Here is a 15,198-nt window from a genome sequence, read left to right as displayed (position 1 = left end):
TCAGCAGAAGCACAGAGCTACCTTAATAAGCCGTAGGATGTGAAAAAGTCGCTGATAGGTCCAGGGAAGTTCTCAGCTGAAGGGCACCCTGGGGAAGTGTCCAGTCCACCCCCAGCCCTACCTTGCAACCAGACAAATGAAGCTGTCTGCTAGAATATCTGGAGATACCCTTTCACATTTCCACAATGACAAAGTTGTGTGTGGGAGTCCCCAGGAATCATTTATAACTGAAAGAAAAGGAAAACCCACCTTCAAACTCCAGTTTCAATAGACCTGAGATCTTTCCAGAAACCCAAAGGAACTGCCTCATTTGGTTTTCCCAGAGAATATGAACAACAGATCAAACTAATCCAACCTAGTGGAAATAAGGATCTGTAGAGTTTGGGCTAATTTCTTAGTAATATTCAGCTGCAGCCACTTCCCTTCTGTTTAATTTCCACGTATCTTAGTGCTTGAATTTGTAATTCATACCCTTGTTTTGAATTCCCACTACCAACGGATTCCATAAGGCCATTCATGTCAAACACCCTCCAAACAGTTCCAAGAAAAGGACTGAGCTAGAATTCTTTTCCGAACAGTCAGAGGGGCTATGGACCTGGTTTATATGAGTAGCATGTTCTCATAACCCCCAAATCCTTGACAGACATTCCAGGGACATGGCCACTTCTGCCATGTAGCCACCATTTCAATCAGGCCTCCTCAAACAACTTACTCCTAATTTCTACAATATGTAGGTGGCAACTGTAGCCCAACGGGTGTCCATAGATACAAACCAAAGCTGGCTAAAACCATGTCTGGAAAGCTGACAAATTTCCAGGCAATCTACCCTGAGCAGCAGACAGAAATAAAAGAGCTGGTAAGAAGAGAAACAGACATATAATATAACAGAGTTTCCTGAAATTCATTATACCAAACTTCCAGGATAGATCAAGGAATTGGACCTAATTCTGCCTTGATTATTTTGGGTATGTCATTATCAATGTTGCAGAAACATTTTTAAGCCACTGTCTATCAACAATTTGATGAAAGAAAAAAAAACTAACATTTCACAAGTAATGTTGAGTGCACAGTGATTTTGAAAGAATCACTATTAGTAAACTAAATAGCACTCTAAATAAAGAAAATGACTGCTGTTAAGACATACTGTCTGAGAATTCTCAGGAAGAACACCACAACACTAACTCTGCTGTATATAAGAAATTATTCAAGTATGCATTTGAGTAATTCTGCATTTTAATTTAACCCTTTGAAACATTAATCAAACCATGGCTAATTATAGGAATTAAGGAATTAAACGATGGAATCTTCTAAAAGATATTATTTAAAAGGCAGTTTATACAATTACTTGTATAGATGTTTGCTTTAAAGAGGAAAACAGTTCTACTGTAATGAAAAGGGTCTTAGAAAATTAAATTAACAAGGGGGGACCAGGCTGATATGAAACTAAATTAGCATCAAATGCAAATTACAGGGTACTTAATGGTAGAAACAGGTGCAGAGAAGAACCCTAAATGAGATAAATGAATAAAACATCCCTCTCCACAAATGTGGAAGCTGACACAAAGTCAATGATATGAATAATTCAGCAGCCTCCACACTGCTGTTGAGGTCAGCCTGCCTTGACCTTTGAAACAGGAAGTAAAATTCAGTTCAAATTTGAGTGACTAGAAATATAACAGTCATTTGTTTTTTATATTAAAAAATCAACAGAATTTTTTAAAAATACAAATACAGAAAATATACAATAGAATTACCGTTTGAACTAAAGAGACATTATATAATCAAAATAGTTGGTAAACAAACAAAATAATTAGATAAGATTTTACCCAAACCATATTTCAATATGGAAATCCTAAAAATAAAAATAATTAAAAATAGATATACCAGTGCTCAGCTTAATGAAACTCCATGAGAATAAATTTTTAAATCGTTATCCTCTCTTCAAAGTATTTTGTTGTGTTGCTATCAATGTAAAAAAAGCATGCCATAATTTTTAAAAGCCACATATTCTTATTAGTAATGCAAAATAATTTCTCATATTTGTAAGATAAAATTTGGTTAAACTAGATTTTTTAAAATCTATGTAAAGTTGCTATTTTTTAATCCTTCAATTCCTGATTGAATAAACATTGCATCCTCCAAAACTATTCACCTTAGAAAAATGCAACCTAGGTTCTAAAGGCAAACTATTCTCATAACTGAATATCTATTGTGGTTTTACGTGTCTTTTATCCTTTCTTTTTCTTTTTGCATGCTTCAAAAGTATTTTGTACAGTCAAATAGTGAAAGTACTCTCCTCATTTCAAATTGAATTTGGTGCTGTTAGAGATTAACAGGGTATGACAACAAACCAATTTCTACAAGCTAGAAAGACAGCAAAATATATATGGTATATCACCCTTGTCCTTATTTTACAGGATGGCATAAAAGATGTTTGATAATAGCAGTTATCTCTCCCTCCAATTGGTTCTATTAAGGGGACCCACAACTTGGCTATCTACCTTTCATCTATCTACTGTGCTTGTCAGATAAAAGATTATGTTGAAAGATGAGCTTAATTTTATTTTCTAGATTTAGAGAGGGTTAAAGCTACACACACACACACACACACACACACACACACACACCCCTCAGCCATCTATGAGAGAGCAGTGGTAAACTAGGTCTATGATTGTAATTACTGTAGGAAGAAGTTTGAGAAATGTTCCTTCCAAACCGGAGTGTTTAGTTGAGGCAAAATTAAAGATGCAGGGTGTGCTGGGTATTTCTTAATTATTATTATTATTATTATTATCATATCTGATAAATCACTCCTCGCTCGACATTTAATACAGGGTGATAGACCAAACACTGCTGATTTGGGGTTTGCCATAATGACTGACCTGAGCAAAGGCTTTGTGTACAAAGTGGCTCCCCATTAAATAAGGGCTCTGTGGAACCAGCTGGTTCTCATTTTGAAACAACCGGTTTCTCTATCCCCAAGTGCTAAAGAAAATAATCCCTGCCATCTATGACTGCACACTTTCACAGAGGCAGCAACGAGAATTTGATTGTGGAGATAATTAAAGTCATTCCTGGAACTTCCAAGAAAAAAAAATGTGGAAAGAGGTGGGGTAGAAAGAAAGAATAGTCAAGGATAGTGTTTAAAATTAAACTATGACAAATCATTTTGAGTGGAGAAGAGGGAGGAGGAGCCCCCGCCCTTTATGGAATTCAGTTGAAACACTGTTTTCTTCTCCACTCGGCTGCTCCAGAGGGAGTCCGAGATGCGATTAGTCAGGGCGACAGCCCCCAGTGTCCGGCTCGGAAGCCGAAGAATCGAAACATGGCTCAAGAAGCTACTTGTCACTGATGACACATCACGATGAGATTTTTTTTTTTTATTTTTTTTTTTTTTACGTTTCAATCTTAAATAAAATAGCCGCGGAGGAATCTAACTGGACTCTTCAACCAACATTCTTTCCTAGCTGATCTGAAATGCTAAGGTTAGTTTAATATAATATTAAGAAAAAAAAGAGTGTATCAGACATTCAGAGACATTCATCTTTCAATCTTGAGGAGAGCTTATTCTTTTATTATTTTTTGAATGCTACATTGTTCTACAATAAGAATCCATGCTCAAATAGCCTGAATGACATTCAGCTGAACCTACGTTCCCTGCCTGCCTACATTATTTCATAAGCTTTTGGGAAAAAACTAAAATATGTGTAATCTGTCTGTCTGCGCTATCTGCCTTTAACAGGAAGAAGAGATGGGCTCAATGAGGACGACTCACGGCCTCTCAATTAACCTGATTAGTTCAGCACATTGCTCTCATGAATGACACCTTATCTTAAAATAAGGGAGAACTTCCTTCCTCGAGCAGACACAGGAGCCCCCTAAAGCCACAAAGATGCAGCCTATCAAATGTGAGGGCCTCTGCTTCTCCTCCCTCTTCCCAGCTCGCAGGTCAGAGAGACTGGCAGGCCAGGCGCCTGATTGGATTTTGTGTCCTAAGGACAGAAGGCAAGCTCCCGTCTGCCCAGGTGGCCTTGGAGAAGGCTGGGGAAAGGGATGCCCTGTGGGCAACTTCAAGCCCCTTCTTTCAGAGTCAACCAGGCACATGATGGGATTGGGGGTGGGGGACAGGAAGATTGGGGAGGGGGGAGGGAGAGAAAGAGAATTCATTAACCCTTCAATCTCCAGAGTACCATGTCAATGCTATACCTGCCTGAAAGAAAAGGTGGTGAATTCTGAAGTCTTCTAATAGTATATAAAACAAAGGCGCTGCTTGCACAGGGGTCCTTCTAACACTGATTTCGCGTTTGACATAATAGAGGATGGCTGAATTTTTGCCCCGCAAAAATCAAGCCTTCTCCCAAACTCTCTGAAATCTGCTGTCTTGCAAAGGATGCCACATATATGTGTTTCTACAAAATAAAAAATTCCCGTTATCATGTGTAATACACATAGTTAATAGAATATATTCTTGAAAATATGCTTTGTGAGAATGTCAACAGCAGAGATTTTCACTTGTCTGCTCCGTGATTTACTTGATCAATTAAACAGTTAGGCAATGAGGAGATTTGCATGGTAATCGTGTGAAGATTAACATTTTTAACTGTAACAAATTTAATATTTTATCTTACATTTTCTGTTCCTCATCATTCTTTAATGGCAATGCCATTTCACTTTATTGTGTAGTTATAACAAGCCTGTCTTTAGACAGAGAGATGAGACCACCAGATTCAACAACTGCATTTCTAGTTCCTGTCATTCTTTCTTTTCACAAAAACAAACCCTAAGCATCTAGTACACAGGAGGGAGGCACTGTGCTGAACATAGTCACTGCCCTCTTAGGCTTACAGCCTACCCTCCAAAGAGCTCATCTACCTGCCTGTGCTCAGCAATACCACAAACAGCTACAATTAGAATTCCATAGTTGGAAAGGGTCTTAGAGATCTCTTCCTTCAGTCTTAACCAACATGTAGACTGCCTCAGAAGAGTGCAATAAAGCCGTGGAATTTGCCCAAGTTCGATACCTCTGGGTATGAGCTAAAAGGCGACTTTAACCCAGGGATATTTTTCTTCTACATCATGATCCCAGTCTAAAATGGCATTCTTCTATTTTTAAAACATATATATCAATATATTCTTTGTTTATACTTGCTATTACTATTCCAACTATTTTTGGGGGACTGGGGGCAGAGATCAACCCTGAGACACTGAGAAAGCTCCACGAAGCCAGGAACTGTGTTTGTCTTTTTCACTGTTATACCCCCAACCCTGAAAACAGTGCATGACATATAATAGAGGCTTAATAAGTATTTGTGGAAACAAAACAATGAGTGAGTCTTCATCTAAGGAGACTTAGCTACCATGGTTAACTTCAGTAAGGTAATTGTACTCAAAAGAAAGTCCCATTGCAACGATCACATTAAGAATGAAAATCCACATGGAATATATGATGCTCAAATTGCAAGAGCTACCTGATTTTAAGCACCTGATATGTGCCAAGCCCAGTGCTAGGTGTTTTAATCCTCACAACGCTTCAAAATAGAAGTGACTTTTCCCATTTTGAAGATGAGAAAACTGAGCCCCCTGAGACTCAGCTACTAATAAGTAGCTGTGGAGGAACTGGATCCCTTAGCCAATGCACTCCAAAATCTATGCCTTTGCCATCATACTGTGCCTCCTCCCAGATTTCTCTGTGGATTACTGATGTTTTTATCAAGCAAATACACAATCAAATTAAATGAGGACATAAGAACTCAAACATTGCTCCAGCAATGAGTACGATAAACAATGTCATATATCTATATATGCATATATGTGTATGTGTGTATATATATATGTTTACATATGTGTGTGTGTATATATATATATAAAATCCTGAAAGTTAATTGTGACATCAACTAAGAAAGCTGGCTTGGTAAATAGGTTTAGAGTAATACATGGAAATGATCTGCGGAAGCAAGAAAAATGAAATAAAAGAGACATTATGAAATACTGAAAACAGTGTTTTTAGCTGAGCAATTGAGAAAAGGGAAAAAAATCAGTCTGGGAGATAGGAGATGTGGAGTTTCTAATCACTTGCTTCGTCACCAATAAAGTGGATAGTTCCTTAGGCTGTGTGCCTCAGTTTACAGATCTGTCAAATGGAGTCAATTTGTGCGAAGAGAATTTTCTGAGATGGTATACCCTGACGTGCTCTAAAATGCTGGAAGTGCCATTTAGATGTAAGCTACTATTAAACTCACAGGGATCAGGGGTTTTGCTTGCTTTGTTTTAAGGTGCTCATAGACCAGGATTCAGATGCTGGTCTTTATGAGCCAGATCAGGGCACTCTCATTTCTACAGCTACAGGAAGAACAACTCAGTATTTAAAACCATATTCTGAGACATATCCCGTACATCTGACATTAGAATCTGGCTTTAGGAAAACAACAAGACTGTGTAGAGAAACATGGGTTTTCAACTGTTGGTAACAGCTTCAAAGACAACCAGGTGAACTCTTAACCAACTTTCTTTTCTAAAGAACTTTTTGAAAAATGGAAAAGAGACTGCTCTCTTTTCATCTTTTTTTTTGGTCTCTGTAGTGTATGTGTGTGTGTGTGTGTGTGTGTGTGTGTGTGTGTGGTGTGTGTGGTGTATGTAGCTAAACCTAATGGGGATCCATACTTCTTCAAACTAACTTTCCATCCTGTGAGGGGGCTTCAGCCAATAGTGCACCCAAGACTATTAAAAGTGATATTATCAAGTATTACTAACAGATCAGAATACTTATGAATGAGAAGCACATTAAAAACAGGTGGGGAAAATCTCAGTAGTTTACCTCTGGAAAACAATAAATAAATTGCAAGCAGCATGACTGTCTGATATTCAGGTGGAGTAATAAAGAGCTTTAGTCAAATCATGGTTGCTTCAGGAAGGTGGAGGAAGGAATAACCTTTTGACCATTAGAAAAGTTACCCAGCTGGGCTTCTGACTCCTCGGCATGCACCAGCAGAGTCTGAGTCGCGTGCACCACCCGGCACAGGCAGAGAATTCACGGCACTGGCAGGGAGCAGCACCACATGAAAAAGCAGCAGCTGATGTCATGAAACAAAATATCCTATCATTTTACTTTGATAATTTTCAATTCATCGATTAAAAAAGAAAAGAAAAAAAGTTATTTCAGCCTTGAAGACATCATGTCCTGAGCCCCAGTGTTCACACCCTACAGAAGGGCTCTTCCTACCCACACATGGTATCAATATTAAGTTAATTGAGCAGCAAATGAGCAAAAAAGTTCTTGAGGGATTCTTGATATTGATTAAAAGGCCATTTAAAAAAAAAAAACCGTCCACAACCTTTACATGAACCAAAATTTGAGAATGTTGCCAAAGCCCCATAAAATATATATAATAGTGATAGTGTCCAGATTAAAAATACACATGGGCAGCTTGATTACTATTTTCTGTTTTTTTCCCTGCCCTGGCTCTGAAAGTGTTAAAGAAAACAATAAAAGAACAAGTGAGTGTACAGGGTAGGATTTACTGGCATTTACTTTTAATCTATGGCCCTTCACTCTGTAGCTTATCGGGCCTCTGTCAGTCCTTTTTCCCCCTTTATATTTCATGAGGAGCCCCCCATGCTGCTACTGAGAGACAGAGCCCAAGTGTCTATGAGCTTTTTGTCAGGTAAAAAGAGAAGAAAAAGGAAAGGAACAAGAGGAAAAGCAAAGCTAAGAGGCATCTATTAGATGTCACTAGGCTTTTGTATTCATGTCAATGATTCAGGATTAGAGTATTTGAAATAATCTTATTGAGAGGAATCAAAAGGCCCACCGAGTGAGAGGCTGCTCTGTAGCATATGGCAAAGGCACGAACAATATCTTATTAAAGATGTGTTGGCTAACACCATTACTTTATATTATATTACAAAACTATTGTGCCTCAAACAGTTAGCAGGATGGTATAGTTACCAAGTGCCATTTTGGAGGTTATTGTGTAGGATCAAGCTATATAATTTGCCAGCTTGTCTAGTTCAGTCATGACAAGTAGGGTTTAGGGCATGTTTGCAACTGGAACCAAGCACTTCACTTTCAAAAATAGAAATTCCCAAAGCACACAGAAGACCACTCTGTTCCCACTGAAAGTGGGGTATACATTTCATACATGGAATGCCAATGGCCTGTTCTTCCCCAGAATCAGTTTAATTAAGTTTGCATCATTTAACATATGTGACACCCCCTGCCCCACCCATGAAAAATGTAGCAAAGATTTTTTTTTTTTTGCATGACTCCCCTCCCTATTAGGAATACATGTGCACACACACACACACACACACACTCAGCTTCACACTTTAGCAAGATTAGGGCAATTAAAATTCTATTATAATAAGTACTGTAACGTTAAAACATTCTTTTGCTTCTGGACAAAGACTTGTAACTGGAGAAATAGTTTGTAAGGGAGATTTTTCTTCATCTACCCACACCTTTCAAGGCAGGAAGCAATGAAAGTCAAGCCTGTACTGTTCACCATATTTCATTGATTGCAATAGGAGTATTGAGGTCACTTTTATATTGTCCTGGATGGTATGTAGTTACATGGTTTGTAAAGAGAGGAATGGGATAGGGGGCTGTGAGAAGGAAGAATTAGTGGTCGATTTCAGATAACATCTCATGCAAATTAAAGTGACCAAAATACCATCTCTTTATGCAGGAACCTTTAAATGGAGTTTTTAAAATCTGGTCAATTTTTATTAGAGACTTAACCGGCTGCTGGCAGGAGAGGGAAATGAGGAAATGAGGGGAATTTATCAATGGAGAGTTACACTTCGAGAGAGTTTTTCCCTCCGTTCTAAGCAACTTCTTTTAGGAAAGTAAAAGCATGTTTAATATAATCATATATTCTCATTACAAAATGATTGTGCATAGTTGCTAATGGGACACACAGGGGACTTCGTACTGCTTTTCTGTATTTTTCCAGAACTGTTACAAAAGCAAAGTTATGATGACATGGGATTAAAAACCTACACCACGGGCTGACACCCGGGCCATGCTACACATACACACTACTGATTCTCTGAAGCTCCGTTAAATACATTTCTTGGAAGTTGCTGCCATTATTTCCTTTACAGGAAAACCACTGTTGTTCATTACACAGTGTCTGCAATAGTATTATACCATGTAAAAGTACTTTGCATTATGATACATTGTCAGCATATTCGAAATGCATTTTAATGTATCCTGGTTGTGTATTTGGGAATAGCTGATAGCAAATGGAATATAGACTACTATCAGCTTATTGTATTAGTTATTTTCTTATCCCGGTAGCAAACTGCACACAAATATACGGGGCTCCTCTCATATTCAGAACGGTATTATCTGATATGTGATAAAATTTAGAATGATACTCATTCACATAAGTCTCACTGCTAATAATCACATGTGAATTCCCACTGAGAAAACAAATGTTTAAACACACTAGGGTTAATAAACAGTCTTAAATTCATGCTCAGTGTCAATGCTGGCTTTTCACTTTTGAAAAAATGCAAACCTCTCAAACCAACCAAAAACACGATAATTATCCTGCCTAGAGCAATTTTAGAGAGTGAATTCCTCCTCCTTTTATTTTAACCAAGCAGTCAAGGTTACAAATCAGGTGGTATAAAAGGTTTATCAGAACGCTGAGAAATGCATTTACACCTCTGGTTCTTCATACCCCAGACAGCCATTTGTGTATAGTGCAGAATGATTATGCATTGGTGGTGGTTGGTCCTTCTAAAAACTGGATGAAGACCAAAATAATAAGAGTTGATAGGGCATTGGAATGAAATCATGAAACTAACTAAAAGCTTCATTTGCAACTTTAATAAAATTATATATTTATGTTCATGTTAATTGAGGACTTTATGTGGATGACAAAAAATAAATAAATATTGGAATTTACCTCTGATTATAAAAGACAGAAGAAAGCCATTGATTGTTGAAAGGCCCAGATGCCTTTACAATCCTTGGCAAATATATACCACACCCGACCCAATGGTAAAAAGTATGTGGGTGGATGGATGGATGGATGGATGGATGGATGGATGGATGGATGGCTAGATAGATAGATCTCTCCTAACTCTAAAATTTTTATATTGTTTTCCTATTATACATATGGGCATATATGTTCTATAAATACATTGGGGTCAATTTAATGAAGAAAATTAGCTTGATGATAAGACAACACTGCACTTTTCTGAAAAGTCTTACCACAGAATTTACACCTCTTAGAAAAAGAATGAGTCCGATAAACTTGTTTATCTGAGCAACCATAACATGGTTAAGCTTTTCTGTTCATATGATGTACATCATATAAAATCAACAGACAAATGGGCATTCTAATATTTTCATTACTGAACATTCTATTTCAGATAATCATAAAACAAACCCAGTTCGTGTTACCTAAATGGAAGTGATCTAGATGTGGAAGATCTTTAGACAAATCTGGAAAAAAGAAATATAGGCTTTTTTTTCTTTATAGGAGACCCTTGGGTAAGTGTGACCTGAAGTAATTCCAAACAGACTAGGTTTTTCATTTTACAAAATTTGTGTATTTTTTTATCTCAATGTCAAGGCCTACATCCCATAGCTATACATATAGATACAGGAATTCTTAAAAATGGGGAGAAAAGGCATGGTAATTCTGTTAAGTTTACAATAAACAAACTCAAAATTCTTGGAGGTACATAAGTTGACAAGCTTTTAACATCCACGTTTTAAATATCAGCTTTGAGGAACCCAAAACTTTTAGGTTACTGGAGCTACATTATATCTTTAAAAAACTAGGTCTAAATTCACACCAATAGGAGAACATAATTTGAGATGGAATTTCATCCTTTAGTATTTCTATCTACTAAAAAAAAAATCCACTTGTTAACAGGTAAGGATTCATTGCACAAGGAATGACGCTCACATTGTCACCCTTACTTAGTGGTTCATTTCATCAATCACACTAATTCTAAATTGAAACAAACAAACAAACAAACATTAAGCTGCCCCCTATCCCGCCCCACTGCAAATAAGCAATGGAAATCTAGCCAGAAACTTGTGAAAAGAAGCCTCCAGCATACTTTGGAGAAAGAAATGTTTTTATAAGACCATCTGTATTCATCCATGTCATTGCTCAAAGATAGTTTAGGAAAATAAAGAGTTTGGGGAAGCAAATCAAGAATGAATGGTCATCCTAACTAGATATGGACTAACAGTCTGCATACTTAATATATTCAGTTCTAACATTTATTAAAAAGTTTCCATATAGAAAGTGAAAGATTTTTTAATAGATGCAGAAAAACTGGGTTCCCAATTCAGACTACCCTATGTGACTTTTGTCATTATCATCTTTTCTGATTCTTACAAAGTAAACCTAATTAAGAACCTCCCTCATTAGTCCTCCAGAAAAATTAGCACAGCTTATGCTAATTACTCCTGCAAAATTTAATAAACTCGTTGAAATGGGAATAGTCTAATGAGGTTTTATTTATTGAACTAAGATAACTCCAAGGAAAAAGGTTAGGACACAAGGATATCCAATGTGGTAATAAAACTTCTATTTATTCAATTTCTAAACATGAAGTTTATTGCAAACCTTTTAAATTCAAATATTAGTTACTGTGTGAATATGTTAAATCAATCTCCACCATAATTCAATAACTGGAAGTCATTTTTTGCTTTTTACTTTAACAATAATTACCACACATAGCCCTTTACCTCAAAAATAATGAAATCTGCTGTTATTAGTTCCTGGTTTTTTGCTATTAAACATAACACATTTGACTTTTCCCATGCCTATGCAGCTCAAATATCTGGATCACTGAGTGCAGGCTGGGTTATGTGCTTCTTAATCAAGCTATTTGGCATCACACAGAAACGTAACCTGGCATTCAACTCCAGATGTGCACTTCCTATATTTACAGCAATTTTTCTATAAACTTTTTTGAAGTGACTTGACAAATTGTCATGATTGTAAAAAGAATTGGGGTCATATTTTTCTTAGTCTGTGCATGCCATAAGGATGAAGCATAGTAGAAGCCCCTTTTCTAAATCACAGTTTGCAACTGCTGATTTTGTTAATTCTACTTTTTTGACAGAATATGCCAGGCTGATGTCCCAAAGTCACTGGCAGCAAATAATACAGCCAAAATTTAACACAGAAATAGCTTGCCCTGCACGATTGCACTATGACCAGAAAGCCTCTTCTCTCTACCCTATAAATAGTTTTCCTGAATAACCACTGCTAAAAGTCTTTTGACTGATAAAAATAGCAGTGTTCTCCCAAATTCTGAAGGACAAGCAAAGAGCTAAAAATTATTGGTGCTCAAAAGTTGACTGCGTGTTAAAACTATGCTAAATCCTAGTGGAAGGATTGCCTGTACCCTCAGCTCTGTAATTGCATATCGTATGCATCTTTTGAAAACAGTTACTATTGCTACTGGATGCAGGCCTCATAGCCTATTTTTACAAAATATTCAGGGATTCACATCCATAAATCTGAAAGCAAATCAAACCCTAAGCACGTAACACAGATATTATGCAATCAGTAATATAGAATCAAATTGGAAACTATGAAATTCAAACACGGTTGCCATCATTTTTTCCCCTTTGCAGCAATTTTATGGAATTGAAAAATCTTTTCTATTTTGCCCTTTCTTGCATAAGTTCTTTTCTTGTTGTTATTCTCTTCTCTCATTGTTAAGAATGGAAGTTTCACATATCAGCACAGACAGGACTGGAGCTTTTAAAACCTTTGGCAGCCTGAAGGACAAATAAATTCTGAAAACTCAGATGCAAATAAAAATAGCTAAATGGGGTTTTGCATATCAACTGGCATCACTGCGTGAAAAGATAGTTCATCAGAGACAATGGCAACAGCCAGCGAATAAACATATGCTGTGGGGCTTGTGCACATACACTGAGTTTCAGCTGTTTTTAAAGTACTCCTATCTGAAGAGACCAAGACTGGCTACACACTGCTTTCCACTTTGTCAAACCAAAAGGGAAAAAAAAATGAAAAGGATAAATGTCATGAGTAATATCTCCAAAGCCACCAACAGCATAAAGTGCATACTTATTTTGCCTAAATTGTTTGAACTACCCCAGCCAAGAAAAGGTTTTAAGTACCCTTCTGGGACAGATGCAAGGCGGCAACAATAGAAGCCACACTAATGCAATCCAGGTAACACAATCCTGTTTCAAAAACAGGGGCCGGGCTAATTACAGTGCTGCTGAGTCAAGTTTCTTATGCCATTGCAACCCACAGGAACAGGTCAAAATCGAATGTTATTCAAACCACAGTCATATCAACCTTCTGTATCAGAGTCACAGCTTCAAACCAAACGAAGAACTTAAAAGCTTAACCCATTCACAAGCAAAAAAAAAAAAAAGTGTTTTCATTGAGGGTGGCAACGTAAGGTTCTTGTCATCATCTAAACCAAAAGCAACTACATGGCAGAACAAAATGCTTATAGTTTCAAAGTTTTGGGGACTATTTGGGCTGGCCCTTTGATCAGTACACTTTCTTTTCAACAGAGGAGGAAGAAAAATGCTTAAAATAACAAATGATATTTTGGAGAGGTAAATTTAAATAAAACAAACCAGCATAAAGGTTAAATTTACTTGTGACCTTATTCATTTGGAGACTTATGTTCAATCACAGAAAAAGCAATTATATGAACAGTATATCTGCTTTTGTAGATAAACATGTTATCCTAATTCTATAGGTAGCACACATATGTCAAACTTTCTCATCTTTTAACTTTGAATCAAATATACTAATACTCCTACGTGGAGCAAAAATATATATATTTTAGTGAATATTAGTGAGGAATATTTAGTTAAAATATCTGATTGAAATGTAACCTTTATAAAGCTTCTTGGCAATCAACTGAGTTTAAGCCTGAAGACTCACGTAAGTCAAAATCAACAATCAATCTACTGGCATAAATTATGATGAAGCAAAGTAAACATCTTGTTTTTTGTTGTTGTTGTTGTTAACTGAAAAATGATAAAACAAGCCCCAAAAAGGTAGAAAGAAAGATGGGGTTTTTTTTCTTTTGTTGTTGTTGTTGTCAAAAATCAATATTGCCGAAACCCAAAAAGGGACTTGTGTTCAGCCGTTGGTGTCCTCAATGAGGGATCAGTCAGTCTTATTGGCAAGACTCTTTTTCCAGCTAGTACAAGATGCTAGCTCTTTTCCTAGCTGACAATTGACAGTATCTATAAACCTTGCAGGCCATTTAACTCTCAGTGAGTAATGCTATGTAACAAATGGTTTATCATACATGTTTCCATACAATGAATTTCAATAATTAAAATGTAAAATGAATATTTGGAATGCGACTTTGCATAATGCGTGCACACTGACTCAAAATTGCACCGAACAACTAAAACAGATTTATTGTTCTACAGTGATTTACTTGGTCATGTCAGATTAGTAATATGGATCTGTTTAAAAACACAATAATTAAGACAAGGAGGGTAAATTAATCAACTTACAATATAGTCTCATACTGCAATCAAACCCGGCAAATAAAGTAGAAAATCTTGGTTCACAGATCTCTTTAAATTGCTTTTATGCATAAATAAAACCTTAAAATGTAGATGGATTACGTCCAACAGAACTACTGTAGCTAAAAGTGATAATGATTCAAACATTTTTCAAATAAAAGTTAAATATTTATAAGCACCCAACCACATTTCATAAATCACAAACTATTATTATTTTATTTCTGAAGCTTCCTGGCACAGCATGAGGATTGAGCCACAGAAAGTCAGGAAAGAAAAAATATATTCCTTTAGGAGCATGAATCAGACAAAAACCGGAGCCATCCAAGGAACAGGCCTCTAAAAGAACATTCTATATGGCTTTCCCAGGAATCAAAATCGCTCAGCGCAGCATAAGTCATGACCAACAGGCAAATTTCGGCCACATGCATTCCTAACCCTCGCCCGTGAGCAACACAAGGGCAGGTGTTTCATTATAATGAGGAATAAGAATCCAGTGAAAGAAGAGTGGTCCCTACCTGTCAATTATCACTGGATCTGAGGGAGTCTCATTTCGGTTGCCACAGCTTTTCTTGTCACAACAGCGGCTATGGAGCAAAAGCGAAAGGATTTAGTACAACCATTACAATGTAAAATCGTCATTTAGGCAGACAGAAGGCTCAAATTGCTGGGTTGCAAATGCTAGA

At 36.8% G+C, this 15,198-nt stretch overlaps 1 protein-coding gene across 4 annotated transcripts in view; it reads right to left on the bottom strand.

Annotated features, from left to right (window-relative positions):
* Positions 1–15,198, bottom strand: part of EBF1 (EBF transcription factor 1) — a 404,123-nt gene that overhangs the window by 362,484 nt on the left and 26,441 nt on the right. For all 4 annotated transcript variants that reach the window (XM_030825784.1, XM_003268593.3, XM_030825793.1 and 1 more), the window contains exon 6: positions 15,031–15,099. In XM_030825784.1, the coding sequence (XP_030681644.1) occupies positions 15,031–15,099 (69 nt within the window). The remainder of the gene's footprint in view (positions 1–15,030; positions 15,100–15,198) is intronic.

This window comes from Nomascus leucogenys, chromosome 2 (assembly GCF_006542625.1).
Source record: "Nomascus leucogenys isolate Asia chromosome 2, Asia_NLE_v1, whole genome shotgun sequence".
In the NCBI taxonomy this organism is placed as follows: Eukaryota; Metazoa; Chordata; class Mammalia; order Primates; family Hylobatidae; genus Nomascus; species Nomascus leucogenys.
Note: the sequence above shows the minus strand (reverse complement) of the source record. Positions and strands in the feature narration are given on the sequence as shown.